The sequence below is a fragment of the Delphinus delphis genome, chromosome 10 (assembly GCF_949987515.2).
Source record: "Delphinus delphis chromosome 10, mDelDel1.2, whole genome shotgun sequence".
Lineage (NCBI taxonomy): Eukaryota > Metazoa > Chordata > Mammalia > Artiodactyla > Delphinidae > Delphinus > Delphinus delphis.
Genome location: NC_082692.2, coordinates 96762290 through 96789479, shown reverse-complemented (window position 1 = coordinate 96789479; position 27190 = coordinate 96762290). Strand labels below are relative to the sequence as shown.

At 47.9% G+C, this 27190-nt stretch overlaps 2 protein-coding genes across 8 annotated transcripts in view; both read right to left on the bottom strand.

Moving 5' to 3' along the window:
* Positions 1–541: 541 nt before the first annotated feature.
* Positions 542–24475, bottom strand: CPNE9 (copine family member 9). Of its 5 annotated transcripts, XM_060023006.1 has the most exons (21): positions 23566–24458; positions 23116–23239; positions 22550–22590; positions 22385–22431; positions 22188–22291; positions 21701–21737; positions 21142–21218; positions 17376–17439; positions 17156–17259; positions 16854–16958; positions 12560–12601; positions 11718–11793; positions 11558–11611; positions 11073–11134; positions 10293–10339; positions 9160–9341; positions 8793–8920; positions 4008–4110; positions 3246–3303; positions 2799–2872; positions 542–990 (listed from the first exon to the last, which is right to left on the bottom strand). In XM_060023006.1, exons 1-21 carry the CDS (start codon positions 23669–23671, stop codon positions 805–807), a joined length of 1821 nt encoding a protein of 606 aa, XP_059878989.1. In that variant the 5' UTR covers positions 23672–24458; the 3' UTR covers positions 542–804. The 5 variants fall into 5 exon arrangements, with proteins under 5 accessions (XP_059878989.1, XP_059878990.1, XP_059878992.1 ...); XM_060023007.1 differs by lacking the exon at positions 23566–24458 and having other exon boundaries at positions 23116–23307; XM_060023008.1 differs by lacking the exons at positions 542–990; positions 2799–2872; positions 3246–3303; positions 4008–4110 and adding an exon at positions 7308–8282 and having other exon boundaries at positions 23566–24475.
* Positions 24476–24493: 18 nt separating this feature from the next.
* The window catches only part of MTMR14 (myotubularin related protein 14), a 43218-nt gene continuing 40521 nt past the window's right edge, over positions 24494–27190 (bottom strand). For all 3 annotated transcript variants that reach the window (XM_060023003.1, XM_060023004.1, XM_060023005.1), the window contains one exon: positions 24494–25087. In XM_060023003.1, the coding sequence (XP_059878986.1) occupies positions 24907–25087 (181 nt within the window). In that variant the 3' untranslated portion in view covers positions 24494–24906. The remainder of the gene's footprint in view (positions 25088–27190) is intronic.

The following is a 27190-nucleotide window of genomic DNA, read 5'->3' as shown; positions in this document are numbered from 1 at the left end:
ATGTGTTTTCATATACAGTGTCTTCCCCCAAACATCCTTATAAAATTAACACACCAGGAAGAGGTTTGCTGATTAAGATCTTTGGATCCGGAGTCAAACTGTTGGGTTCTCTACAATAAGTGACTTAACCGCTCTGAGCCTTAGTTTCTTCATGTGTAAAATAGAGATAAAATAGTGCTTACCTCACAGGATTGTTGTGAGGATTGAATAAGATGATACCTGTAAATCACCTAGCATAGTGTCTGACGTGTAGTGAATACTCAAAGAAAATATCAACTCTTTTATTATCCTCACTCAAAAAACTTGGACTAGATGGATTAGAGCAGAGTTATACAGAATCATCTTAAAGCTGACCCCTTTGGAGGTCAAGAACCCCTTTTAGAATCTGATAAAAGCTATGGGCCTCTCCCCTCAGAAAAAATGTACACACATAAAGATTCACTTGTTCCTTAACGTATTTGAAGAATGTCTCAAGTGTTAGATGAATGTGTGTTAGGATGGGGATGAACCCTAGCTGAAACTGTCCTTGCCCCCTCCTTCTCTTGGTGTGGCCCCAGATCCTGGGTCCCTCCCTCCCCAAGACCCATGAGACAGAACTGCAGTAGAGATCAGCTTTATTATTGGCATGAAGGCAGGGAGTGCCAGGCCCTCCTATGGTTGAGGGGGCAGAGGGCTCGACCAGCCAGTACCGATCCTCCAAGCTGGCCTTCCAGTGAGGTCCAGGGTTCCAGGTGCCTCTGGCTTTCAGCAGAAGCAGTGGGTGGGCAGGTGAGCAGGCTGCTAGGCTTTGGATAGGTGGGCTATTCAGGGATGCTCTGGAGCTGGCGTCGGCCTGGGGTTGGCAGGGGGTGGAGGGCGAGGCTGGATGTCCCTGGTGCGCATATAGGACAGTAGCTGCTCTGGGATCTCGGCCAGCACGTCCTTGGCTAGTCGGGCCATGCTCAGCACCTGGTTCCCTGACCGGTCGACATAGTCTCGGAATGGGACGAACTGGGACAGGCACAGACAATCAGATGTGGGTGGTGGACAGAAGAGAGGGGAGTGGGGAAGGCAGCAGTAGGGAGGCTTCCTCTTTGACCCCCTAACATCTCTTTCCAAATATCACACTATCTCTCTCCCCCATCTTGAGGAGCTTTCTACATTTGCTTTCTCTCCACCCACTTTTTTTTTCACCTTCTGTTCACCCTCAACCCACTCTAATTTGGCTTCATGTAGTCTACTGAAACTGCTCTCGCTAACGATGTCAACAGCACCATTTTCCCAAGTTAGTCCAGAGGGCAATGATTGTCAGCCTCATCTTGCTGACTCCTCTTTAGCTTTCTATTACATTTGACCATAATCTTCCTGAACACTTCCCCCTCTTGACACATTACATTCTTCTAGATTCTCCTACCTTTCTGGATGCCTTTCCCCCCACCCCCACCCCCAGTCCTCTGGGTCTACCTAATCTCTAAATCTGGTGCCTTCTCTCTCTCAGTTCTCTTCCTGGGTGATTTCATACACTTCTGTGACTTTACAAACTGTTCCCTGGATTAAGAGATACAAACTACTATGTATAAAATAGATAAGCAACAAGGATATATTGTATAACACAGGGAATTATAGCTTTTATCTTGTAATAACGTTTAATGGAGTATAGACTAAAAATACTGAATCACTATGCTGTATACCTGAAACATATTGTAAATCAACTATACTTCAATTAAAAAAAAAAAACCTGTTCCCTGATGACTCCCCAATTTATACATCCATCCCTGACCTCTTTTTTAAGGCCAGAGCCACATATTTACTTGTCCATATCACATCTCCTTTCATTGGTCTTAGATACCTCAAGCCCAATGTGTTTACAACGGAATTCTAGGCTTGTCTGCCAAATCTGCTCCTCCTCCAGCTTTCTCTTTACCAGTAAATGGGATTATCACTCACCCAGTGGCTCAGTATAGAAAACTGAGAATCATCCTTGAAGCCCTGCTCCCTGTCACCATTTAATCAAATCTTCAACTCTTGGAAATTTTTCTTAAATAATCTTTTGAAAATGCTTCTTCTTTCCATCCTTACTGCTTCCATTCCCATCCAAATCCCCTGTACTACTTCAAAGGCTTCCTCATTAACGGGTCTACCTGCCTTCTCTCTTGCCCTGCTATAGTCCACCGTCCTGCAGCATCTCTGCATGTCTTAAAATGCAAGTCTGACCACCCCACTTCTCTACGTAAAATCCTTCAGGAGCTTTCCAGTTCTTTTAGAACAAAGCTCTGAGCTTCACCATGACTGGCAAGGCCTTGGCTTCCTCTTCCTCTCACTCCCTGTGATCCTGCCACCCTGGCCTCTTGCCCTCTCCATGATTGGGCAAGTTCTTTTGAGCCTAAGGGCCTTCTCACGTGCTGCTTCTCTACCTGTAATGCTTATACCTCCTTTAGATTTCAGCTCATATGTCATTCCCTCGTAGTAGCCTTCCCTGACTACCCTACCTAATCAGGTCCCTGTTATAGGCTCTCATTGTGGCATTTGCTGTCCCTCTGGAGCACCTATCACAATCTAATGAGATGTGTGATTATTATTGGCTGCCTCCACTAGAGGGCAGGAGCCTTGGGATCTCCTACACTATGAATCCACGATGGCTGCAGCAACCTGCCTGTTTCTCAAAAAGAGTTTGTTGAATGAATGTAGGTAGGCTGAAAGAGTGAAGGGAAGAAAGGCAGGTGATTAAGAAGGCAGTAAAGGAGAACAGCTGCTAACTTAGCCTCTCCTTCCCACCGTGCCTTTTGACTCCATGACTTCCTCTCCCGGGTCAGGTCTACCTGAACGATGTCCCGCTCTGCATAGCGTCCCCTAGAGGACACGCGCACGTCATCACCATCCAACTCTTCCATTGCTGCGGAAAAGACACCCCTCAGCTGATTGGCCTTTCCCACACCAACCCATGCTGCCCCCTCCCTCTTAGCTCCCCTTTGGAGTCATCATGAGAATGCCTAACGGTTGTATCAAAGTCCTACAAATATTAGGCATTGTAATGGAGTTCTTATTATGCCCTCCCACGCATTCCTTCATCCCAGGAACCCCAGGAGGGAAGTATTTGTATGAACAGCCTTGGTTATGATGAGGAAACAGGTTCAGAGAAGGTCTGTGACTTGGCCAAAGTCCAGCACAGGCATCCATCCTATCTTTTCTATGAGGCAGGTCTGGGTGCCCAGATCCTCCCCTATTTTCCCGTTATTGGTCCCACTCATGGACACCCCCCATCTTACCCTCAAACATGGCTGGTCCCACACCGACAATAATGATGGACATGGGCAGTGAGGAGGCCTGTGAGGGAAAGAGGGTAAATGGTTGGGGTGAGCAGGCATAACAAGGGAAGTGGCTGTTGGGAGACAATTCTGTGTGTGTGATGTTTCTGCACATCTTACAAGCAGAGGCACTGATTCCCTTTGTGTCAGATTATCTTTTCAAGGATGTCTCCATATGTAACTGCCTTGAAAGATACAGTGTCTTCCTACAGAGCAAAGGGCAGGTTTGTTTACTGTCCAGTATAATATCTCGCACTGGAACAAAGGGAAGGCATGCTTACTGCCCATTATAAAAGACTCGGGTTCTCTACACTTAGGGTTTCTGTTCTATAATGCAACCCACTGTGGGTACAGGTGTCATCTGGCCCTCTGCACATTATCTTGTGGGAAGCGGGACTTAGTGAATCAGAGCCAATGCTGATAGTTGAGCTACTGCTATTGCTGGGAATAGCAAAGTCCTTTGCTTTTTTTGGCCACGCTGCATGGCATGTGGGATCTTAGTTCCCCAACCAGGGATCGAACCCATACCCCCTGCAGTGGAAGCACAGAGTCTTAACCACTGGACCACCAGGGAAGTCCCAAAGTCCTTTGCTTTTGTGTCTGCTGCCAGCATCCATGAAACTGGCAGGTTAACTTGTTAGCTTGCGTGTAGGGTAAAATCTCAACCCCTTCACGGTTATTAACAGTGACCCCTCCCTTCCAAGCCCTCCTCCTCAGACTCACACTGACAATGGCCTCCTTGGTTTGTGTCATGTCAGAGATGACCCCATCAGTGATGATGAGCAGAACATAGTACTGAGAACCATCAGAGATCTTGGCTGCAGCCCTGGGTGAGAGGCCAAGATCAGAATTCAGCTGAAAGCCCAGAGTTCAAAGGAATGTCCTGTCCCTAAAACTTCCACAGCCAGCACGTAAGCAGTGGTCAAGGACTGGGGCTTCTGAAGCTCATGCTCCTTCCCCAGACCTGGCTGCCTGCCCCACCTACCATCCCTCCAGTTACATTTATAGAACACTCACTATAGCAGGTACTGTGTTTAGGCACTGGAGGTACACAGTGAGAAAAAACAAATCCATCCCAGTCCCCTTGAGAGGGGATGCTGATCTAAGAATCACAGAAATAGCTATAGAATTGCACTTGTGATGAGAGTTGGGATAGAAAGAGACACTGCTATGACAGTGTCCTGTAGGGATCTTGACATGGCCCAGGTCAGTGAAAGCTTCTTTAAGGAAACAGTGTTTGAGGATAAAGGAGAGGAGGAAGGAGAAGAGGCTAAGTGAAGGGGGAGAATTATTCCAGGTAGAAGGAACAGCATGGACAAAGACCCCAAAATGGGACTGGAGGAATCCTACCCTTTCTGGAGCCCAGAAAGAGAAGGAAGCAGAGTGGACCATGTGACTGAAATGAGGTGGGGCCCAAACCACACAGGGCTTTGTTGGCCCTGGAAAGATGTTGGTATTTATACAAGAACAAGACCAAAGACTGAAGGCCTCCTTTCTTCCCTCTCTCACCCATTTCTCCTCTCTCCCTTCTCCCCTCTGCTGACCACATCCCATTGCCTAGGCTTCTGGGTCCTCAGCCAGTCTAACAGCTGCTCCCAGAGCTCCTTTTCCTTCTCTCACTATCAGTCTTTGAATCCAAGATTTTTTGATCTGAAAAGGACTTCAGAAGTCATTAACTCTAGTCCCCTTATTTTACACATAAGAAAAACGAGACCTCAGAGAGCACAAAGGCCGTGGCAGACCTGGTCTCTTGACTTCCAGTGTTGGGCCCTGTGTGGATTGGAAAGGATGGAGTTGCACTCTCCAGTAAGGTAGCCTCTATTGAAATTTATATTAATTAAGTTAAATAAAATTCAACATTCAGTTCCTTGTTCCCCCTAGCAACTTTTCAAGCGCTCACTATCTGTATGTGCCTGGCAGCTACCATATAGGACATCACAGATACAGAACATTTCCATCATTGCAGAGTTCTGTTGGACAGTGCTGGTATTTAAGCTTGATATAAAGAAGGAGGAAAGCGTGGTGAGAGTGGAGAATTCAAATAGCTCCAGTTCATTTTGCCCAGGGCCCAGGGTGGGAGTGGGCCATGATCCGTTCCTGAATCCTGGCTGCAGCCTCCTCATAGGCTTGGGCTGGTACTGTTTCCTGTCACTCACTCATTTTGCAAATAATCACTGCACACCTGCTATGTGTCAGGCCAGGCACCAAGTTTGGTGCTGAGCATGCAGCAGAGAATTGGACATTGTCCTGCGGGGTGATGGATGCTTTCACCACTAAGATGCAGTGAGGTTAGGGCTTTGAGGACATGACATCTAACCCAAGACCTGAAAAATGAGTAGGAGTTAGCCAGGTGGAGGTGGAGGTGGGGTGGGGGGAGGAGGGGAGGGTAAAGGGAAAGTGTTCCAGAGAGAAGGAATAGCACGTACAAACCAAGAGAGTGTGTTCTAGGGGGTGCACATGGGGCCACAGAAGAGAGATGAGGCTGGAGCAGTGGGCAATGGCCCCCTCATGAAGGGATTTGTGAGCCAGGGCATTGGGGGGCATGGAAGGGCGTTGGGCACGGGAGGTACATCTTTGGCTCCCTGCCGATGCCTGGCATTCCCAAGGCCATTTAGACCTGGAGCTGGGTGACTGGCTGGGGAAGGCCAGTCTGTGCCCCACCTGGCTGTGGGGTGGGAAACGACAAAGAGTCATCTGTGATCATCAAAATCACAGCCGCACTCTTGACATACGTGATCTAATTTAATCCCCACCACCATTCTATGAGGTAGGCACATTTTTTATTCCAATTTTTAAAATGAGAAAAGTGAAGTTCAGAGACATTAAGTAGCATCCCCAAGGGGTGGTGCAGCTGGGGTCCAAGCCCACGCTTGAACATCTGAACCTAAAGCCTGAGCTCTTGATTCCTCCAGTCTTCCTTCCAGCCTGCTCTCTGGATACTCCTCCGTACACACTGCACATTCTGCTCAGAGTATACTGTTCACTGTTTACCGAGCTCACCCTTCATACCTCTGTGCTTTTCACATGTGGTTCCTGCTGCCAGGCCTGCTCTGTGCATCTTCCTCTGATAAAGTCCAGTTTGCCCTCTGCACCCAGCCAAGCAGTCAGTCCCCTCTGTGACTAGACTGCCTTGGGTCTCTCAGACTCTCCTTCTCCCTCTGCCTTCTAGGATGCCACCCACCAAGACGGGCTGTCTGCCCTTCCAAATGGGTTCTCACATCCCTGAGGGTACCAGCATGTGTACCAAGGGGAACCCAAGGTCACAGGATACCGGAGGCACTCATTATACTATATGATTTGGTGGATAAAGCTAGATGACTCTAAGTACACTTAAAACACCTCCCCCCCCCCCAGATTATAGCAAACATGGACACAATATCAGAAGAATGTAAATTTGCATGCATTTTAAAGATAAAATATGGGGATTTCAAAGACATTTTCAGCTTGGCTGCTTTCAGCTGTGCCCCCAGTTTCCCCTAGGGGAAGCTGTTGTTTGCCTTTGCCAACAGGCAACTTGCTGGAAAAGTCTGGGAAGCTCCGGCCTACAGAAGGTAATGATTTGTTTATATTTCTGTCTCCGGCACCGAGGCAGGAGATCTCAAGGGCTGAGCCTAGATCTGATTCATCTGTGAGTCTCTAGTGCCCCAGCAGAGAACTGAGCACACACAGATGCCCTTAGAATAGTAATAATGATAATAATAGTACCAGTAATAGCTAACACCTATAGCACTTACAATGTGGCAGGCACTGTTCTCAGTGCTTGACAAATATTAATTTAGTTAGTCCTCACAACAGCTCTATGATACTATTATCCCCATGTACAGCTGAGGAAACAGGCATAGAGAGGTTAACAGTCTTGCCCAAAGTGACACAGCTAGTAAGTGGTAGAGTGGGTGTAACTTAGCTAGTCTAGCCCCATAGCCCACATTCATGCTACATTCTCCTTTATGGAATGTTGACTGACTGACTGAATGAATGAGTGAACTTGCCCAAGATAATATTTAAGAAGTCTGTTTAATAACAACAAAAAAATGTGCTCAGGTTCCATTATTAAGTGAAAAACTCAGTAGTGAAATATTACATGTAATTTGACTGCCATTATGGTTGCATAAGGAAGACTGTCAATAACTATATATACATCCACATTCCCATGGGCCGTATTCTGGGTGATTTCTTATTTAATTTCTCCATCCTTGAAATTTTCTACAGCAATGTTATGTTACTTTTGTAATTAAAGAAACTATATCTCACTACGAATTAAAAAATAACTAATCTTTATTAGAGAAAAGGCAAGTCTCTGGACATATAAATCTCCCTGAAATCCTTCAACTTTTCTTCTCTTTGTTTCATCTTTTTACTTTCAAGTTTTCTGAGGTACTTTGTTTTCGATGGGTCTCTTCTATTTAGCATACTACAGTTTACTTATTATTTTTTTATTCAATCAGAAAAACTTTAGGTTCACTGACATATGTTTGGTTTTAGTTGTCATTTTATTTTATCTGCATTTAAGAAAATCATTTGTTACATGAGCTGGATTTTCTTTGCATTGTGTTTTTGTTCTGAAAATTTGGAGTTACTCTTTTGTTTTTAGAAGTTACTCTTCTATAGTTTAATCTGCAACTTAAGCTCATTTTAATCTACCATGAGCACTTACTATGGGCCACACACTGTGCTAATCATTCTTTTTTTTTTTAAAGAGTTTGTAATTTCTTTTTTTTTTAATTAATTTTATTTATATTTATTTTTGGCTGCGTTGGGTCTTCGTTGCTGTGCATGGGCTTTCTCTAGTTGTGGCGAGCAGGGACTACTCTTCGTTGCAGTGCACGGGCTTCTCGTTGCGGTGGCTTCTCTTGTTGTGGAGCACAGGCTCTAGGCGCGCGGGCTACAGTAGTTGTGGCTCACGGGCTCTAGACCTCAGGCTCAGTAGTTGTGGCGAACGGGCTTAGTTGCTCTGCGGCATGTGGGATCTTCCCGGACCAGGGCTTGAACCCGTGTCCCCTGCATTGGCAGGCGGATTCTTAACCACTGGGCCCCAGGGAAGTCCTAATCATTCTTATATTGTTATCTAATTTTAAATTTCCAATAACCCTATAAAGAAGGTACTATGGTTATCCATTATTACACCTATTTACAGGGATGAAATGGAGGCTTAAAGAAGCTAAGTTGCTTCAGGTCACATGGTTAGTGAGTGGTAGACCTGGGATCACTCCCAGGTCTGATGCCCAAACTTGTGCCTTACCCACTGTTCTGTAGGCCCTTCTCTCTTCCCCAAACTTGAGGCCTGGGTTGTTGTTCCCAGGGAGTGGGGTTGGGGTAGTTTGTTGACACCCTTTCTACCTCAGAATAAGGCATTATGTAACCTCTTTATAACAGAGCCTGGCCAACACTGAAAATTTCACCTTCTCCCCAGAGCCCAAATCCACCCAAGAGTGGTCCTAACTATTCTTGGGAAGTCAGTTCACTGTCTGGGTCCCCTTAGTTTCCCCCAGCCCCACCCAGTTTCCTTACCTGGCCACCAGGTTGATGACAGGGGCGAAGTAGGTGGGCCCGTAGAGCTGCACTGTGCGCAGGCTCTGGAAGTAGCTCTCCAACACGCCCTCAATGCCCACACAGTTGGGGTCCTCATCATTGTTGTTCTGTCAGGGAAGATGCCCTGCTGGGCTGATCCTAGCTCACTCTTTCCTTCTTGCATCGCTGTCTCTCAGAGTCCCCTCCAAACTCCAACCCTGCCCCCTCCCTGCTCTGCCACCTTCTCCTAGCTCCTCCTGCTACTTGGCAGGTCCTTGACCCTTAGAAGAGACATAAGCAGAAGAATTTGTCAACTTGGGTGGGCCAGATGCCAGGGCATGGAGTCTAGGCTCTGGCCATACCATACCAGGGGGAACTGGTGGGAGATCCGTCCCTCGGGAGGCAGCTTGGCCCCAAAGCCGTAAGCTGGGAACAGCTTGTCACTGTCATAGTCCTGGATGATTTCTCCCACTGCCTTGAGGGCCATGGCATAGGCGCTGAGCTGATAAGGACTCATGTAGTGCAGGGAGGTGGGCTGCAGGGGATTCCCTATAGGGAAACAGGAGACCCACCTCATGGTCATCTTGATGATCTATTAGTTCACCTGCCTATCATTGTATGCATCCATCCACCTATCCATTCATCCACTCTTTACCCATGTACTCCCTCATTATTTTACCCAGTCATCCAAATGTTCATTTATCCATCTATCCATCCACCAACCCCTATAGGTATCCCTCAGTTCATCCACATACTCATACATCCATTCACCCATCCACTGGCCATAAATCCATCTTTCAGTCTACCTATTCATCTCCATCTGTCCGCTTCTCCATTCTCTTATCCAACTACCCACCCACCTAACCATCCATCCATCTATCCATCCATTCACTTGTTCACCTGCTATTTCTCTTTCTTTCCCATCCATCCATATAGCCATATTCTTTCATCCATCTATCCATCTCTATCCATCCCTATCCATCCCATTCATTCACCTGCCTGTCTATCCTCAAATGGATCCATTCACCTGTCCACTCATCCATTTCCCCAATTTAAACATCTGAGCATTTGTCCACCCACATACCAGTTCATGCATCTACCTGTCTAACCCACTGTACTCACTCATTACCCATTTGCCCCCTCTGTTTATAAATCTATCTACCCACCCAGTCATCCACCCATTTACCTATTCATCTCTCATTACACTCGTATTCCCTCCCATCCATTCATTTACTCATCTGCTTCTCAAGCTATGTAGACCTGTCTATCCTTTCAACTTTCTTTGATCCATTTACCCACTTATTTTTCTGTACCCTCTCCTACCATTACATCCAGTAATCTCCTCACGACACTCCTGCCCCAGTATGAGCCTGACTGGGCCTTGCCTCAAGCCTGGGCTTTCTGGGTAGCTTAACTCTTATTCCCAGGTTGGAATCCAGGCCAATCCCTAGTGACTTCTTTAGAATTCCTCCGTACCCCATTCCCCCATCCATGCCTCACCATTGGAAGCTGTGAAGTCAATGGCTACTGTGAAGTTCAGCTGCGTCCTATTGGGGAAATAGATGGATTGAGAAGTGAGGGACTAATAACTTACTATACCGGGATTTCTCAAACACTAGTATGCATATGAGCCACCTGGGAATCGTGTTAAAATGCAAATTCTGAACTGGATGGTCTGGGTGGAGCCTGAGATTCTGCTTTTCTAACAAACTCCCAAGTGAGGCAGATGCTGCTGGCCCACTGAACACACTTTGGGTGGCAGAATTAAATGCCTGCTGCATGACATAATGTGCGCGATGGAATTTAATTTAACCGTTACTATCGTCCTGAAGTAGTACTTAACAGCTCCATTTTACACTGGAGAAAAGTGAGGTTTAGAGAAGACAAGTACCTTTCTGAGGTCAGCCTGTGTCCCCTAAACCAAGCAGGATGTCCCCTACAGCCTGCTTATCGTTTCCCTCTTTCTTGGCTTCTCCCTCTTGCCTGGACATATCTTCTGCCTGGGCCCCAGTAAGGTTACTGGGGACACCTTTGAAAACCACTGGTCTGTCATCTTCCCAGGGCGGGCTGGAAGATTGGGTTGAAAGGCAGCCCCATGGAGAGAACTAAGATGGGCGGCACTCTGCACTTTATAAAGCACTTTGTAGTCTGCCAAGTGTTTTAAAGTTTATCCTCATGATCTCTTTGGACCCTGACCATTAATGAATAGTAAAACTGAGGCTCAGAACTGGGAGTAACTCATTGCTGGGCTTTCAGCCAAAAGCTTGGCCTGTGACTCACCCTCCCTTGATGTAATCGACAAAAGTGAATTCAGAGTCCACAGAAAAGGAAAGCAGCGTCACCTGCGGGACAGAAGAGGCAGCCCTGCTACTTTGGAAAGTGTAGTCAGGGTAGAAAAAGGGAAAGAGGCACTTGATTTCACCCCCATCCCACCCTGTCCAATTTCTGAAAGGGCAAAAAGGGGAAGCTGTCAGAAACATTTGGATTTCCAAAAATATATTAAATTGGGAAATATAACTTAGGTTTTCCCCAAAAATCTGCAAAAGAGTAAATTTCAAAACAATTTCCTTAGGTGAGAGAAAAAAAAATTAAAAACAAAACACAACAAAAACTTAAATGGTGCCACCTTGTATCCAACATTACTATATCCAAGTAATCTGTGCCAACAGCTTTCCCATACCCTCAACATTTGCCATGTCATGCTATGTCAGTGGGGATAGAGACAGAAGGATCCAGGGAGGGACAGGGCTCTAGGGAGTACTCACAGTTCCCGAGTTGACATATTTCTTCTTCTTACATTTCTTCCGAGGGTTAAGTACCTAAGTGAAGAAGATAACAGTGATGGAGGGAAACAGGACGGGAACCACAGACTGAGCACACTAGGATGGAGGGCCTGGGCAACCTGGGCAGGGCTGGAGCTCTCACCTCATACACTGTGAACTGGTTCTGGGCCTTGCTCAGCTCTCTGTAGCTAGTGGTAAACTCACCGATGAAGTCGTGACTGCAATGAGACCAGAGGTGGGTAAGCAACAACTGCTGGTGGTTTGGAGACATCTCTGAAACCAGTCTTTTTTTTTTTTATTTAAATAAACCATTAGAGTACTGGGAGGTAATCTCATTAGTTTTATTTTTTTTAATTTATTATTATTTTTAAATTGATTTATTTTTTGGCTGCATTGGGTGTTTGTTGCTGCTCGTGGCTTTCTCTAGCTGCAGCGAGCGGGGCTACTCTTTGTTGTGGTGTGCAGGCTTCTCATCGCAGTGGCATCTCTTCTTGTGGAGCTCAAGCTCTAGGCGTGTGGGCTTCAGTAGTTGTGGTGGGCGGGCTCAGTAGTTGTGGCTCGTGGGCTCTAGAGCGCAGGCTCAATAGTTGTGGCGCACGGGCTTAGTTGCTCCACGGCATGTGGGATCTTCGCGGATCTGGGCTCGAACCCGTGTCCCCTGCATTGGCAGGCGGATTCTTAACCACTGCACCACCAGGGAAGCCTGAAACCAGTCTTTTATTTCCACTATCTGTGCCTCTACTTGGGCTGCAGGGCACTGGGGCTTGGGCTAGAAGAGGGACCAAGCTAAGGGGAAGAGAAGGGAAGCGACAGTGTACCAGAGAGACAACTGAGGGCATCAGTTGTACCCAAGGTCTTGGCATCTGTCATCAACCTTTCTGGCTCCCAAGGCTACTTTGGGGTTCCTAGTGAATGTACTACATATTTCAGGGAACTGTTTGTGTTAATTATAGGAGAGGGCAGTACTATGTGGAGCAGTGCTACCTTCCATCCCGGTCCCAGTCGTACACATCAATCTTCACTGTTCTGAAATGCAGGAGATAAACGTAGGCTGGGTGTGTATGATAAATCTGAGACACCCCCACCCACTTAACTATACATAAAACATCTTCCAATCCACCCATCTGTCCTTCTATCAAACTTCCTCCTATCCCTCCTATCCATTCATTAGTCCATGCACATACCCAACTATCTACTGCCACTACCAGTATTACTACTACTACTGATATTTATACTGCTGTTACTATACTTTACTCTTGACTTTTTTTTTTTTTTTTGGCTGCACCACATAGCTTGCGGGATCTTATTTCCCCAACCAGGGATTGAACCCAGGCCCCCCGCAGTGAAAGGGCAGAGTCCTAACCACTGGACCGCCAGGGAATTCCCTACAACTTATTGAGTCTTACTATATTCCAGGTATTGTTCTCAGCACTTTCACAGACTAATTTAATTTAACAATCATTCTATAAAGTAAGAACTATTGAGATAGCCTCATCCACCAGAGGGCAGACAGCAGAAACAAGAAGGACTACAATCCTGCAGCCTGCAGAACGAAAACCACAATCACAGAAAGACAGACAAGATGAAAAGGCAGAGGACTATGTCCCAGATGAAGGAACAACATAAAACCCCAGAAAAACAACTAAATGAAGCGGAGATAGGCAACCTTCCAGAAAAAGAATTCAGAATAATGATAGTGAAGATGATCGAGGACCTTGGAAAAAGAATGGAGGCAAAGATCAAGAATATGCAAGAAATGTTTAACAAGAATTTAGAAGAATTAAAGAACAAACAAACAGAAATGAACAATACAATAACTAAAATGAAAACTACACTAGAAGGAATCAATAGCAGAATAACTGAGGCAGAAGAACGCCTAAGTGACCTGGAAGACAGAATGGTGGAATTCACTGCTGCGGAACAGAATAAAGAAAAAAGAATGAAAAGAAATGAAGACAGCCTAAGAGACCTCTGGGACAACATTAAACACAACAACATTCGCATGATAGGGGTCCCAGAAGGAGAAGAGAAAGAGAAAGGACCAGAGAAAATATCTGAAGAGATTATAGTCGAAAACTTCCCTAACATGGGAAAGGAAATAGCCACCCAAGTCCAGGAAGCACAGAGAGTCCCAGGCAGGATAAACCCAAGGAGAAACACGCTGAGACACATAGTAATCAAATTGACAAAAATTAAAGAAGAAGAAAACTTATTGAAAGCAACAAGGGAAAAATGACAAATAACATACAAGGGAACTCCCATAAGGTTAACAGCTGATTTCTCAGCAGAAACTCTACAAGCCAGAAGTGAGTGGCATGATATATTTAAAGTGATGAAAGGGAAGAACCTACAACCAAGATTACTCTACCTGGCAAGGATGTCATTCAGATTTGATGGAGAAATCAAAAGCTTTACAGGCAAGCAAAAGCTAAGATAATTCAGCACCACCAATCCAGCTCTACAACAAATGCTAAAGGAACTGCTCTAAGTGGGAAACACAAGAGAAGAAAAGGACCTACAAAAACAAACCCAAAACAATTAAGAAAATGGTAATAGGAACATACATATCTACAATTACCTTAAACGAGAATGGATTAAATGCTCCAACCAGAAGACACAGACTGGCTGAATGGATACGAAAACAAGACCCGTATATATGCTGTCTACAGAAGACGCACTTCAGACCTAGGGACACATACAGACTAAAAGTGAGGGGATGGAAAAAGATGTTCCATGCAATGGAAATCAAAAGAAAGCTGGAGTAGCAATACTCATATCAGATAAAATAGACTTTAAAATAAAGAATGTTACAAGAGACAAGGAAGGACACTACATAATGATCAAGGGATCAATCCAAGAAGAAGATATAACTATTCTAAATATATATGCACCCAACACAGGAACACCTCCATACATAAGGCAAATGCTAACAGCTATAAAAGAGGAAATCGACAGTAACACAATAATAGTGGGGGAATTTAACACCTCACTTACACCAATGGACAGATCATCCAAACAGAAAATTAATAAGGAAACACAAGCTTTAAATGACACAATAGACCAGACAGATTTAATTGATATTTATAGGACATTCCATCCGAAAACAGCAGATTACACTTTCTTCTCAAGTGCACACAAAACATCCTCCAGGATAGACCACATCTTGGGTCACAAATCAAGCCTCGGTGAATTTAAGAAAATTGAAATCACATCAAGCATCTTTTCCAACCACAGTGCTATGAGATTAGAAATCAATTACAGGGAAAAAAACAAAAAACACAAACACATGGAGGCTAAACAATATGCTACTAAATAACCAAGAGATCACTGAAGAAATCAAAGAGGAAATCAAAAAATACCTAGAGACAAATGACAATGAAAACACGACAACCCAAAACCTATGGGATGCAGCAAAGCAGTTCTCAGAGGGAAGTTTATAGCCATACAGTCCTACCTCAAGAAACAAGAAAAATCTCAAATTAACAATCTGACCTTACACCTAAAGGAACTAGAGGAAGAAGAACAAACAAAACCCAAAGTTAGTAGAAGGAAAGAAATCATAAAGATCAGAGCAGAAATAAATGAAATAGAAACAATAGCAAAGATCAATAAAACTAAAAGCTGGTTCATTGAGAAGATAAACAAAATTGATAAACCTTTAGCCAGACTCATCAAGAAAAAGAGGGAGAGGACTCAAATCAATAAAATTAGAAATGAAAAAGGAGAAGTTACAATGGACTCTGCAGAAATACAAAGCATCCTAGGAGACTACTACACGCAACTATATGCCAATAAAATGGATAACCCGGAAGAAATGGACAAATTCTTAGAAAGGTATAACCTTCCAAGACTGAACCAGTAAGAAACAGAAAATATGAACAGACCAATCACAAATAAGGAAATTAAAACTGTGACTAAAAATCTTCCAACAAACAAAAGTCCAGGACCAGATGGCTTCACAGGTGAATTCTATCAAACATTTAAAGAACAGCTAACACCCATCCTTCTCAAACTTTTCCAAAAATTTGCAGAGGAAGGAACATTCCCAAACTCATTCTATGAGGCCACCATCACCCTGATACCAAAACCAGACAAAGATACTACAAGAAAAGAAAACTACAGGCCAATATCACTGATGAATATAGATGCAAAAATCCTCAACAAAATACTAGCAAACAGAATCCAACAACACATTAAAAGGATCATACACCATGATCAAGTGGGATTTATCCCAGGGATGCAAGGATTCTTCAATATACGCAGATCAATAAATGTGATACACCATATTAACAAACTGAAGAAGAAAAACCATATGGTCATCTCAACAGATGCAGAAAAGCTTTTGACAAAATCCAACACCCATTTATGATAAAAACTCTCCAGAAAGTGGGCATAGAGGGAACCTACCTCAACATAATAAAGGCCATATATGACAAAACCATGGCAAACATCATTCTCAATGGTGAAAAACTGAAAGCATTTCCTCTATCAAGAAGGATTCATCTATCCAACCAAACATCCAGCCATCTGACATTTGTCCATCTGATCATCCATTCTTCTACATAACCATCCACTTATATGCCCATCCATCCTTCTACCCACTCACCTATCTTCATACTGCCCATTTGTTAGATCATATGGTCAGCCTATCCATCTACTTTACACTCATCCACCAACTAATTCATCCACTAATCCATCCATTCCCTCTGCTATCCATTCATGTGTCTATCCATCAATCTACCTGTCGTTCCACCTGTTTATGCTCCTGCTTTTTCAGTCATCCCTCTGCCTCTCCAACCAACTCACCAATCTCTCATATACCCATTCATCCTCTCACACATTTAGTCATCCACCCATTAATCCACCCATCATCTGTCCATCCACTAATCCACCCATCAGTCCACTCATCCATTCATCTGCTATCCATTCATCCATCTCCCCCTCTACCCACCCACCAGTCCTCTTATACACCCATCCACATACCCATCTAGTCATTCACCAGTTTATCTATTCATCTGACCACCCATCCATGTATCTGCTTACTCATTTGTTCATTTGCCCTTTCATTCATCCATCCATCCATCCATCCATCCATCCACCTATTCATCCATGTGGCTATCCGTCTGCTTCCCCATGCACCCATCTCCATGTCCAAAACTCTGTCTCACTGAGTAGGATCCTCCAACACTATTATGACCCTTCTACCTTCATTCTTGGGCCCAGGAACCCCACTCTCATGCCCTTGTCCCCTTACTCCTTAGCTTATGCTGAAGCAGACCTGTCATAGTCTCCGTTGCATAATACCCGCACAGGGATGCTGAAGGGCTGCCACACAGGATTCAGCGTGTTTTTCACAACCTCCGTCTTGTGGCAGATGGTGAACCTGGAGAGGACAGGAGGATTGGAACCTGCCTTTGGGGTAGGACTGAGCCCAGAGACAGGGCCTGATACTCTTGGAGATTCAAGCACATATCAGGCACTGCCTTGAGTGGATTCTGGGCTCAGGTCCCGGAGGAGTCTAAGATGTCCCAGCCTAAGAGCCCTAATGGGCCCATGGTCACAGTGGGGGCAGTGACTCACGTGCCATCCTCATTGCTCCTATAGAACACAAGGAAGGGGTCTGATTTCCCAAAGAAGTCCTTCTTGTCCAGCTTGTTTGCACACAGCTGCATGGTGGCAATATCCTATGGATGAAATTGGGCTATTGACACTCAAATTGCTCACAAACTCAGACAGCCCACTACAGGGAGTTTGGGGAGAGAAGAGAGCCTCCTGGGTCTAGTATGTGGCCCTTACTGACCCGACAATTGCTAAGCTCCTCTGCGGTCAGCAATATGGTCCCACACTTCTTGCCTGGTACACCCCTGGAAGCAGAAAAAGCCTCTTTGTGAGGGGAGAGGGGAGAGTAGGAAACAAGAATTGGGGTGGCCAATCTGGGATTGGGTAGGTCAGGGGATACAATCTGTCATTGACTGACAGTCCCGAGTATGTCCACCTCTGTCCTAGGTGGCTTCTGGTGGGGAAAGACCTGACTTTGACTAGGGAAGGTTTCTAGTCTGGAAGGAAGGGGTTAACCTAGCCTACGTGGACATATCATAATGGTAGCACAGGAAAGACATAGGATTTAGAGTTCTGGGCAAGTTATTTTCCCTTTCTTTGGGCCCTGGTTTTCTCTTTATGTAATGGGAATCTTGCCCACCTCTCAGGGTTGTGAAGAGATCAGAATGAATGCCTGGAAGGAAAAGCAGTTGGTAAACTTGGTAGATATGAAGGTGGTTCTCTTTCTCAAAGCAGACTCTTCATCTACGATACACCAGACACTGTTCTAGGTATGAATTGGCCAGTTGGCACTTTCCAGCTCTGCTAGACCCTGCCTTCAGGGAGCTTCCAGGGGAAGGTGGGATGTCAAAGCCAATAGGCAAGTAGAGCATGATGTAGCAATCCTAACGAGGGAGAGGAATTTCTATCCAGATCTGGGGCAAAAGGGCTGGTTTGTTAGGTCAAAGATGCTGTGCTTTCTGAAGACTGTGAAGAGTGAGATCAAAAAGTCCAGGGCAGCCTTATCTTCTTCTGACCCAAGAAGGGACACTTCCATGTGCCCGAAGGGTGCATACCAGGATACCCATCCCCAACTTGCCTTGGGTCTCCAAGCAGTCAGGGACCCTGTTGATATGGGCCTGCAAACCCTAACCCCCATGGGATCCAAAAGTGTGGTAGAGAGGAAGCTAGGTTAGGAGTATTCTCAGTTCAAGTTTTGACTCCAGCTTGCTATGTGGTTTTCCCCATCTTTAAAATGAGAATTTGAACCATTTCTTTGGCTCCTTTGATCTCTGACTCTCTGTGCTTTAAAAAGACAGAGTGTAATGAGTACAGGGACTCTTCACCTGCACGTTCAGAACCGAGTCGCTGATCCTACTGCCTTCTCACTGTCCTTTGCTTCCTTAATGTTCTCCCTCATCTCATCACCCAGTGTGAATTCCAGTCATTCTCGACTATAATAATCACTCCCTTGCATCCTACTTCTTTTCCCTTACCCTCTCTCACTTCTATATACTTATCTGGCAGAACCACAGCCCTAGTTAAATCCAATTCTCTGCCTAACCTGTATTACACCTGTGCAACTGAATATGGCCAGAGGAAAACACACATTCATGCTAATTGCTTTCATTTTAAATGTGTGACCACAAACCTCAAGAGGGTCCTTAATCATACCATACACCCCGAGTCACTTCACGTTTCCAGTTCCGCGAGATGGCAGTTTCGCTCTTCCTCCTCCCTCCTCAACCCGCAAGCCTCCTCCTCCATCCTCACTCTCAGCCAATGACCTTGTTTCCTACCTCACTGACAAAACTGAAGCAACCAGAGGAGAATGTCCACAGACCCACCACGCACCTACCCTGCCTCCAGTATCTTCTCCAACACGAGGCCTTCCTACCGTTGCTATAAATGACTATCCATGTGCCTATTTACCCCTCCACTGTGTGCTACTTTCCACACCCTCCCTCTTGCCTGCACAGGGACGTCACTCTAGCAACTCTCCCCCCCTTTTTTTTTTCTCTTTTGGCCACGCCACACGTTATGTGGGATCTTACTTCCTCAACCAGGGATTGAACCCACACCCGCTACATTGGAAGCGTGGAGTCTTAACCACTGGACCGCCAGGGAAGTCCCTCCCCTCTTTTTATTATGTCAAATTTTCAGTTTCTACTGGATCATTCCCATTAGCATACAAATGTGGTATAATTTTTCTCATGTTAAAATATTACAAACCTATTCTTGCTCGCACTTCCCTCTCCAGCCACCCCTCCTTTTCTCTTCTCTTCTTTGCAGCAAAACCCCTTGAAAGATTCCTAATTCCCATTCCTCTCTTCCATTCTCTTCTAAACCTCCCCAACCAGGCTGTCACTCCCATCTCTCCTTCAAAACTCTGCTTGTCAGCGTCACCGGCGACCTCCATCTGGCTAAACCCAACGGCCAGTTCCCGATCCTCACCTTACTTGACCTGCAGCAGCATTTGACATAGTTGGCCACTCTCTTGTCCTTGATAAACATCCTTCACTTTGCTGCCGGGACAGCACCACCTGCTTTCGGTTACCCTCCCATTTCACTAATGATCCTTCTCAGCCTCCCTTTCTAGCTCCAATTCGTGGAGTCCTTGATCTTCCCTCTCTCCTCGCTCCCTTAGTGATCTCATCTAATCTCATGTCCTTAAAGAGCACCTAAGATTCACGTTTCTTATTGCCTATTTGACATGTCCACTCAGATGTCTAATAAAAATTATGAATTTCAACAGGTCAGACTGAACTCCTGGTTGACTTCCTCCCACAGCTTACTCCTCTCTCACTTTTTAAAAAAAAAAATATCATCGTTTATGGCAACTCCATCTTTCCATTTGTTCAGGCCAAAGACCTTGGTATCATCCTCGTCTCCTCTTATCCTCTCACATCCATATGTGATCTGTCAGGAACCTGTTGGTTCCACCTTCAAGATACATCCAGAATCTGACCAATTCTCCCCTCCTTCACTGCTAGCACCGTGGATTACTTCTACCTTTGTCCACCCAAGGTTTAGTCTCAACCCGGCAGCATCCTTTGAAAGCAAGTCAGATCATATCAATCCTCTGCTCAGAACCCTCCAGTGACTTCCAACTCAGAGTAAAAACTAAAGTCCTTACAGTGGCTACAAGGCTCTAACTGTCAATGCTCCAAACTCACCTTCTCCTTTCTTCCCCCTGCTCACGCACTTCCACCCACACTGGCCTCCTTGCTGCTCTTTGAACACATCAGACTTCTGCACTGGCAGTTTCCTCTGCCTGGAACATTCCTCCTCCAGATATCTGCACAGCGCACTCCCTTACTTCCTTCAGGTCACTGCTCTGAAGTTACCTCTCTAGGAGGCCTACTCAAGCATTCTGTTGAACACTGCAACACCTACCCACCCAGCATTTTCAGTCCCCCTAATTCTGCTCTACTTTGTCTTTATTCCTCAATATTTAATGTCTTCTAATATATTATGTAATTTACTTATTTATTATGTCAGTTTTGTACTGTTTTTCTCCCCCTTCTGTTATATAAGCTCCCTGAGGGCAGGAACCTTTGTTTTGTTCACCACTGCAACCCAAGCCCCTTGAACAGTGGCTGACATAGAGTGAGTATATGCCCAGTAGTGTCTGTGGAATGGATACATCCCTGGTGCCTAGCACAGGGTATAGCATACAAAACAAGCTAATAAATATTTAGTGAGTGAATGTAATGTAAATTCCAGAGAACCTGATTTAGTGAGGAAAGCTTCCTGGAGGAGAAAGGCTTGGAAGTGGACCTTAAAGGTTGAATCAGACTTAGAAAAAGAATGAAAAGGGTGAGGAAAGAGAGAGACAAGATCCGTCAGGCCTGAGACTGACTTGAGCAAAGCCCTGGAGGTTGGATTTTCCCAGGAGGGTGATGGAAGCCACTGAAGGCCCCTGACCAGGGGAATCCCAGCCTCCATCAGTACAGGGTCAGCTGTGTCTTTAGGAGGAGCATTTGGAGGCCCGCCCTTCCCCCCGCTCCCCTTCAGGTTCAGCTCACGTGAGGGGTCGCTCTACTCGGCTGCCCTGGCCTCCGATCACCTCTCCCAGGGCCAGGAACGCTTGTCCCAGGAAATCCTGCGCCGGGATACAGAGTCAGCGGGGCGAGGACCGGCTGGCGGCGCAGAGTCCCAGCCCAGCCCTGGTGACGCTGCTGCACTGACCACGGCGACTGTAGGCAGCGGTACCACGCGGCCGGGGCTTTAAAGGAGGCGCGGGGTCCCCAGGAAAGCTGCCCTTCTTGGTCCTGCCATCACTTTAAGCCAAGATACCATCCCACCCCTCGCCTTTCACACACCACACATGTCGCCCCCGCCCAGCCCCGTTCAGCCTCACCTTCTGAGGGTCCCAGCAACAGTCGAGAAGGAAGAGTAGCAGTGAGTAAGAGGCACAGGCGGGAAACCGAGGCAGGAGCAGGAGAGGAGGGCAGGGAGGGCAGGTTCGGGGCCGAAGAAGGTCGAGTCGGGTTTGAGGGGGAGGAGGGTTCTAAGGAGGGTCGTTTAACACACACTGAGCGCCGCCTGTGTGCCCAGCCAGCCCGTGAGTGAACGGTCGCTCACCGGTTTGGAGATGTTGGTTCTGGAGTCGACGTTGTACCTGGGAAGAGAGTGGGACCAACATGGGGCGGGGCTGGTGGGAGAGCCTGGGAAAGGAGTCGGCTTTCGAGTCCAGGTTAAAATTGTGGGTGGAAGGAGGGGCAGCCTTGCACCCGAATTCAACCTGGACTTCCTTTTGGCAGGAGTCGGCGTCATTGTGAGTCAGACCCGGGGCGAGGCCAAGTTCGGGGTCTGCTGGGGGCAGGATCACGTCAGAGGTAGGGCTTGGGAAGGAGCGGAGGGTTGGATCTGACCTAAGGGCAGGGCCAACCTAGACTTGTGGGCGGAGCTAAGGCTGAGCCGAGCCCTTCAGAGTGCCACAGAACCGGGCTTGGGGGTGGAGCCAGGCCGGGAGGTGGGGGGTGGGGCCCGCGTGGGGGCGGAGCCAGCCGGAATTTCGGGCTGATCGAGGTCGGGGGGTGGTCCAAGCCAGATCCGGGGCGGGGCTCACACATCGAAGCGCAGGTTTTGCTTTTCCTCGAAGAAGTAGTCGAGGACGAATTTGCGCACGAAGTCTGGGTTCAGCGTGTTGTCGATCACCTCGGTCCGTCCGAACTGAATGGAGAGCGGAGAGTCAGCGCGAGGCCTGTAAGGGGGCAGGTGGTTCCCAGGGGCGGCTCCGGACTGGCCAAGGGTTCTAGGACTTACCTCCCGCCACTCTTGGCTGGCCCGGCTCTGCGTGTAGAGCACCACCACTGCAGGCGGGAGCGGGAGCGGGGAGGGAAGGACTTCAGGTCGGCCCGCACCCCCTCCCCGCCCCTCAGTCTTTCCCGGACCCCAGGTTCCCTCCCTCCTGGCCCTGGTGCCGCCTACTGGGGTCGGACTTGGAGAAGGTGTCGAGGTCCAGCAGGTTCCTAGAGAAAGGGACAGACAGACGGACACGGGGTGGATCATTCTGGAGCCCATCGCCTCGAACCTACCCAAAGATGGGCACCTGGGGAGGCACGGGGCTCACATCACACTCCCCTCCCCCGTTACTACCTCCGGCTTGGGTGTGTGTGTGGGGGGGGGGGGGCGCGTTATCAGCACCCTGGACAACACCGGAAATCTGCGCCCAAGAACCGTTTCTCTGCGGACTGGACTGCCTCCAAGGGTCCAGGAAAGAGGGCTAGCCCCCAGAACTTTGCCCTCCTGCGGCGCAGATCCTACTGGACCCCCGAGACCCGTCCCTTGAAGCCGCAGGCTGAGCCCTCCTTTGTAGTTGGAGCTGTTCCAGGAAACCCCCTTCCCGAGTCCGCTAGCGACTCCCCTGAGTCTGCAGCCGCGATTTTCCTTCCCGAATGCTGCTTCCCCAGCGGTCTAGCCCCTCTCCGCGTTGAGCCCCGGAGCTGGGTGGTGCTGGGGCAATGCCTAAGCCCTCCCCAGCGTGGCCCGCTCACCGGCAGGACACGGTAATTTCAATCTTGGTGGCCGGGACGCTGCGCTCAGAGGCTCCGCTGAGCGACATGGCTGGTCGGCTAGCCGGAGCTGCGGCAGGCTGCGAGACGGGGGCCGCCGGAGCTGCTAGGGGCGGCGGCGGGGTCGGCCCATGTGCCGCCGCGGCGCTGGCGGCGGAGGCTGCACTCCCTCCAGCCCTGCGCGCACTCTTGCTGCTCGCGCCTTCACTGTGGCCGGCGGCGCAGCGGCTCCAGATGGCAACACAGCCCCGCCCGGCCCTGCGGGTGGCCCCCACCCCACTGGAGCAGCCTCGAGCAGGCCAAGAACCTTACACAGATTCGAACTCCAACCCACAAGGTGGGAGAGTCCTCCCAGCGCGTTTCCCCGGGGCCAAAGCCAGTGCCCCCCCACATCCCCGCGAGCTGTCCCCGAAGCTGAAGGGTTCCAGATACCTGGTGGGCGTTGGGGTCGATTCCTCTTCTTGAGCCGCTCGCTCAATCTGCTTCTCCTCCTTCCCACTCCCGTCCTCCCTCCCTCAGTCTCTGAAGAGTTACACATTTGCGTGACCTTGGGCAAGTTACTTAACGTCTCTGTGGCTCAGTCAGTTCATTAGTAGAATGGCCATTAATAGCACCTATTCGGGGTGTTGTAAAATTTCATCGAGAACAATCCACAGAAAGGATTTAGCCCAGGGGATTGTACACAGTAAATACTCAAGAAATGTTCACCAGCATTATTTCCTTCTTGGCATTCACACTGATGACCTCTTTTGTGTTTAGAGTCAGAGGTCAGTAAATGGTGGCTGTTACAGCACTGTGCAAAACCTTTTGTCCATGTCCTTGAACCCGCATGACTTCATGGTGTTAAGAGATGCAGACACACTCTGTGAGGATGCAACCCACTCCAGGTCACACGGTAGGTTGTCGGCCAGGTCCATCCTCCCCACATCACCTACTACCTCCAAAGCCCTGGAAGCCAATCCCTCACCGAAGGAACGCAGGGGCTGCAAGTCACCTGTACCAGTCTGCTAAACTTGTTAAAAATGAAGATTCTCCCCACACCCTTCCCAGCTAAATGAAACTCAGCAACTTCAAGTCTGAATTTCAGGCAGCCCTGGAAATCTGCATGGATAAACAGGCTCCCTAGTGGGGACTAGGGCCCACTCAGGCCTGAGGACCACTGCTCCCACCTTAACAGCCTGTGACTACATGTTCCCGTCTCACTGGAGACTCTCATGGCTCAGGAGTTAAGGGGAACACCCAAGTCTCCAGTTCCCTTCCTGCTTCATCTGTACCCCTCCCCCCAGCAAAAAGAAGGACAAGGAGAACCTTCTAAATAACTCCACAAAGACAGGAGCCAAATGATAATGCGATAGAGTAGCTGTTCAAAAAGGCTTTGATTTCATTTTGTGATCTGTGTCAAAACTGCCTCATTCTCAGCGCGGGTGACCCCTCCTCCCCAGGAGACGAGAATGGAAAGTGGGGGTCTTTTGTGAAGTCTCAGCCTCCACAAGGCCCCAGGGAAACCCCACATAGTTCTGAGAGTTGACAGGAATCCTGGCAAAGACTAAGGTGGGTGGGAGGCAGTGACAAGTAGGGTGGCGGACACCAGTTAGGAAGCTGGGGTGGGGGAGAACCCCGTCCTTGGCCCTGCTCAGCCTTGGGGCTGCCATGTGCATGATGGAGAAGGGGAGATTTCCCCCCACCTTGAAGCACCCCTTGGCTGGGCATGGCTTTGATTCCGCTTAGGGCTCAGGTGAGAGAGGAGCAGGAAGCTGTCATGAGCTGGCTGCTTCATAAGGTGCTGCTGCTGGTGCCCCGGAGTCCAACACCACGGACAAACTGCTCCAGCAGGCCGATGGCACCGGAGGGACTGGGGGCTGCTGCCCGAAGCCCCACTGTGCTGCTGTAGGCAGCCAAGAAGGCTGAGCGCACCTCCTGTAGCCGAGTCTCCCGTTCACTCAGGGCTGTAAGCCTGTGCGGAGGGAGGGAGGGAAAGAGAGAGAATTAACGCATTACCCTGGGGCAGGATCCAACATTCTCATCCTGACGCCACACTGCCTATCCTTCTGCATTCCTCAGTAGAAGGCCAGCATCTGCCCCGTGGCCATACTACCCTTGTGGTTCAGGCCCCAAATGTTTGGCCCTGTTCCTCTTTTAAACTCTCTCTCAGCTCTCAGGCTGCTGTTCCTACCTGGAGAGGCCAGAGCCCTCACCTTCAGTCACTGCAGTCCCCAGGTAAACAGCTAGGAAGGTGCTGGCTTTTCCAGCAGGACTTCTTTTCTCATTCTATCTGCTTTTCCTTCCCTGGCCTCTACAGGCACTTATCACAAGTCAAGAAGGGGAACAACAAGTGTGAATTCCACGTAAGGCTGTTTGATGACTTGAAGAGTCTTTAATAGAAAAGGCCTGAGATACCAGCCACGCCCAACCTCTGGACTCAACCTCTGAAGTCTAGGGGTAGGAGGGACACAGAATTAGAGGAAAGGTCACAGACCCACATGAGATGAGCCCTCACATTCCCATCTACCTAAGCACAAAGACCAGCCCTGACCACCAACTCACTCCAAAATTTCCCCTAAGAGACCAATCACTGGGTAACCCCTCCTGCAAATTTGTTAGAAGCAGCAGTATCCCCAGTTCCCAAGCCCAAATGACTTGCACCTAGGGCCTGGGGTAGCACATAGAGATATGAGGACAAGTGAGTGTCCAGGGGTAAGTATGGGGAGAACAGACCCAGGGAAAACAGATTGGTGGGAGTGGGGTGTGTGTGTGTGAGAGAGTGAGAGAGAGTGAGAGAGTGAGAGAGAGTGAGAGAGAGAAGCAGCAGCAGCAGCAGAAGCAGGTTGTAGGGCGAAGGAAAGTCAAATAGCTCTAGCAGCAGCACTGAGAAAATGGGGCTGATACTGGATTCCTGCAATACCATGAACAACTCCGAAGTCTCTCTTGGCATGTGGGGGAGATACGTGGCCCCGGATTTTCTTTACTTCCTAATTAGGTTTTACATAGGCTGGAGACCATGTGTGCTTCTTTAGCTTTTCCTGAGAGCATATAACCAGGAGAAATACAGATAGTAGTTCATATTCACAGGGAATATCTAAAGGTCCGTATGTATGCATTCTCATTGCCCCCTATTTTTAGGAGGCAGAAAGGGGAGAGATCACAACTTATCTAGAAACAAGATAACTGGAGCCCAGAGAGAGTGTGTGATCCGCTTGAGGACATATGGCAGGCAGAGACTGGAGGTACCATAGTGCCATTCCCTCTCAAGAGATGAGCTAGCAGGCTAGAGAAGTCAAGGCTGATATCCCAAGACAGAGCTGGTAAACATATTGGTTTTTTTTTTTTTTTTTTGATTTTTTTGGCCATGCAGCATGTGGGATCTTAGTTCCCCAACCAGGGATCGAACCCGTACCCCCCTGAAGTGGAAGTGCAGAGTCTTAACCACTGGACCGCCAGGGAAGTCCCCAGAGCTAGTAAACATAACAGCTAGGATTTGGATTAAATTTCTCTGACATCAAAGCCAAAGCAGTGAACGCACATACTATGTGACCTCACCAGGAATCAACCCTGACCCTAGGCCCATCCTGCAATGTTGGAGGCCATGGGATCACGGAGAACCTAGCCCTCCTCTGGGAACCACCCCTAACCTGAGGGTTGGCTGGGAGCACAGAGAGCTACTCAAGGCATAAATTGTAGGATCTGGGGCTAGAGCTGCCCACTTCAGTGGCTAATACCAGGTAAGTGAGGGGTGCTATTAAGCAGGGGCAGAGATGTCTGCTTCCTCCAGAGGTAGCTCTTAGGCTCTCTGGCTGAAGTAGGAAGAGCCTACAGAAAGGTGCAGACATCTATTTCTTTAATCCTCAAAAATCTAAGAGATCTTGTTTCTGGCTTAAGGGCCTGGCTATAGAAAAGGCTGTACCAGGCCCTAGTGGCCTCTAAAGTCCTTGGGCTACTCCCTAGCTGCGGGGCCAGGGCCTGTGAGCACCATCTAGGAATCCCAAGGTCTGGCCCCTGCTTGCCCTCAGCAGGAATCCTTCTCAACTCCCAAGGGCAACTTGCCTCCAACCTGTCAGCC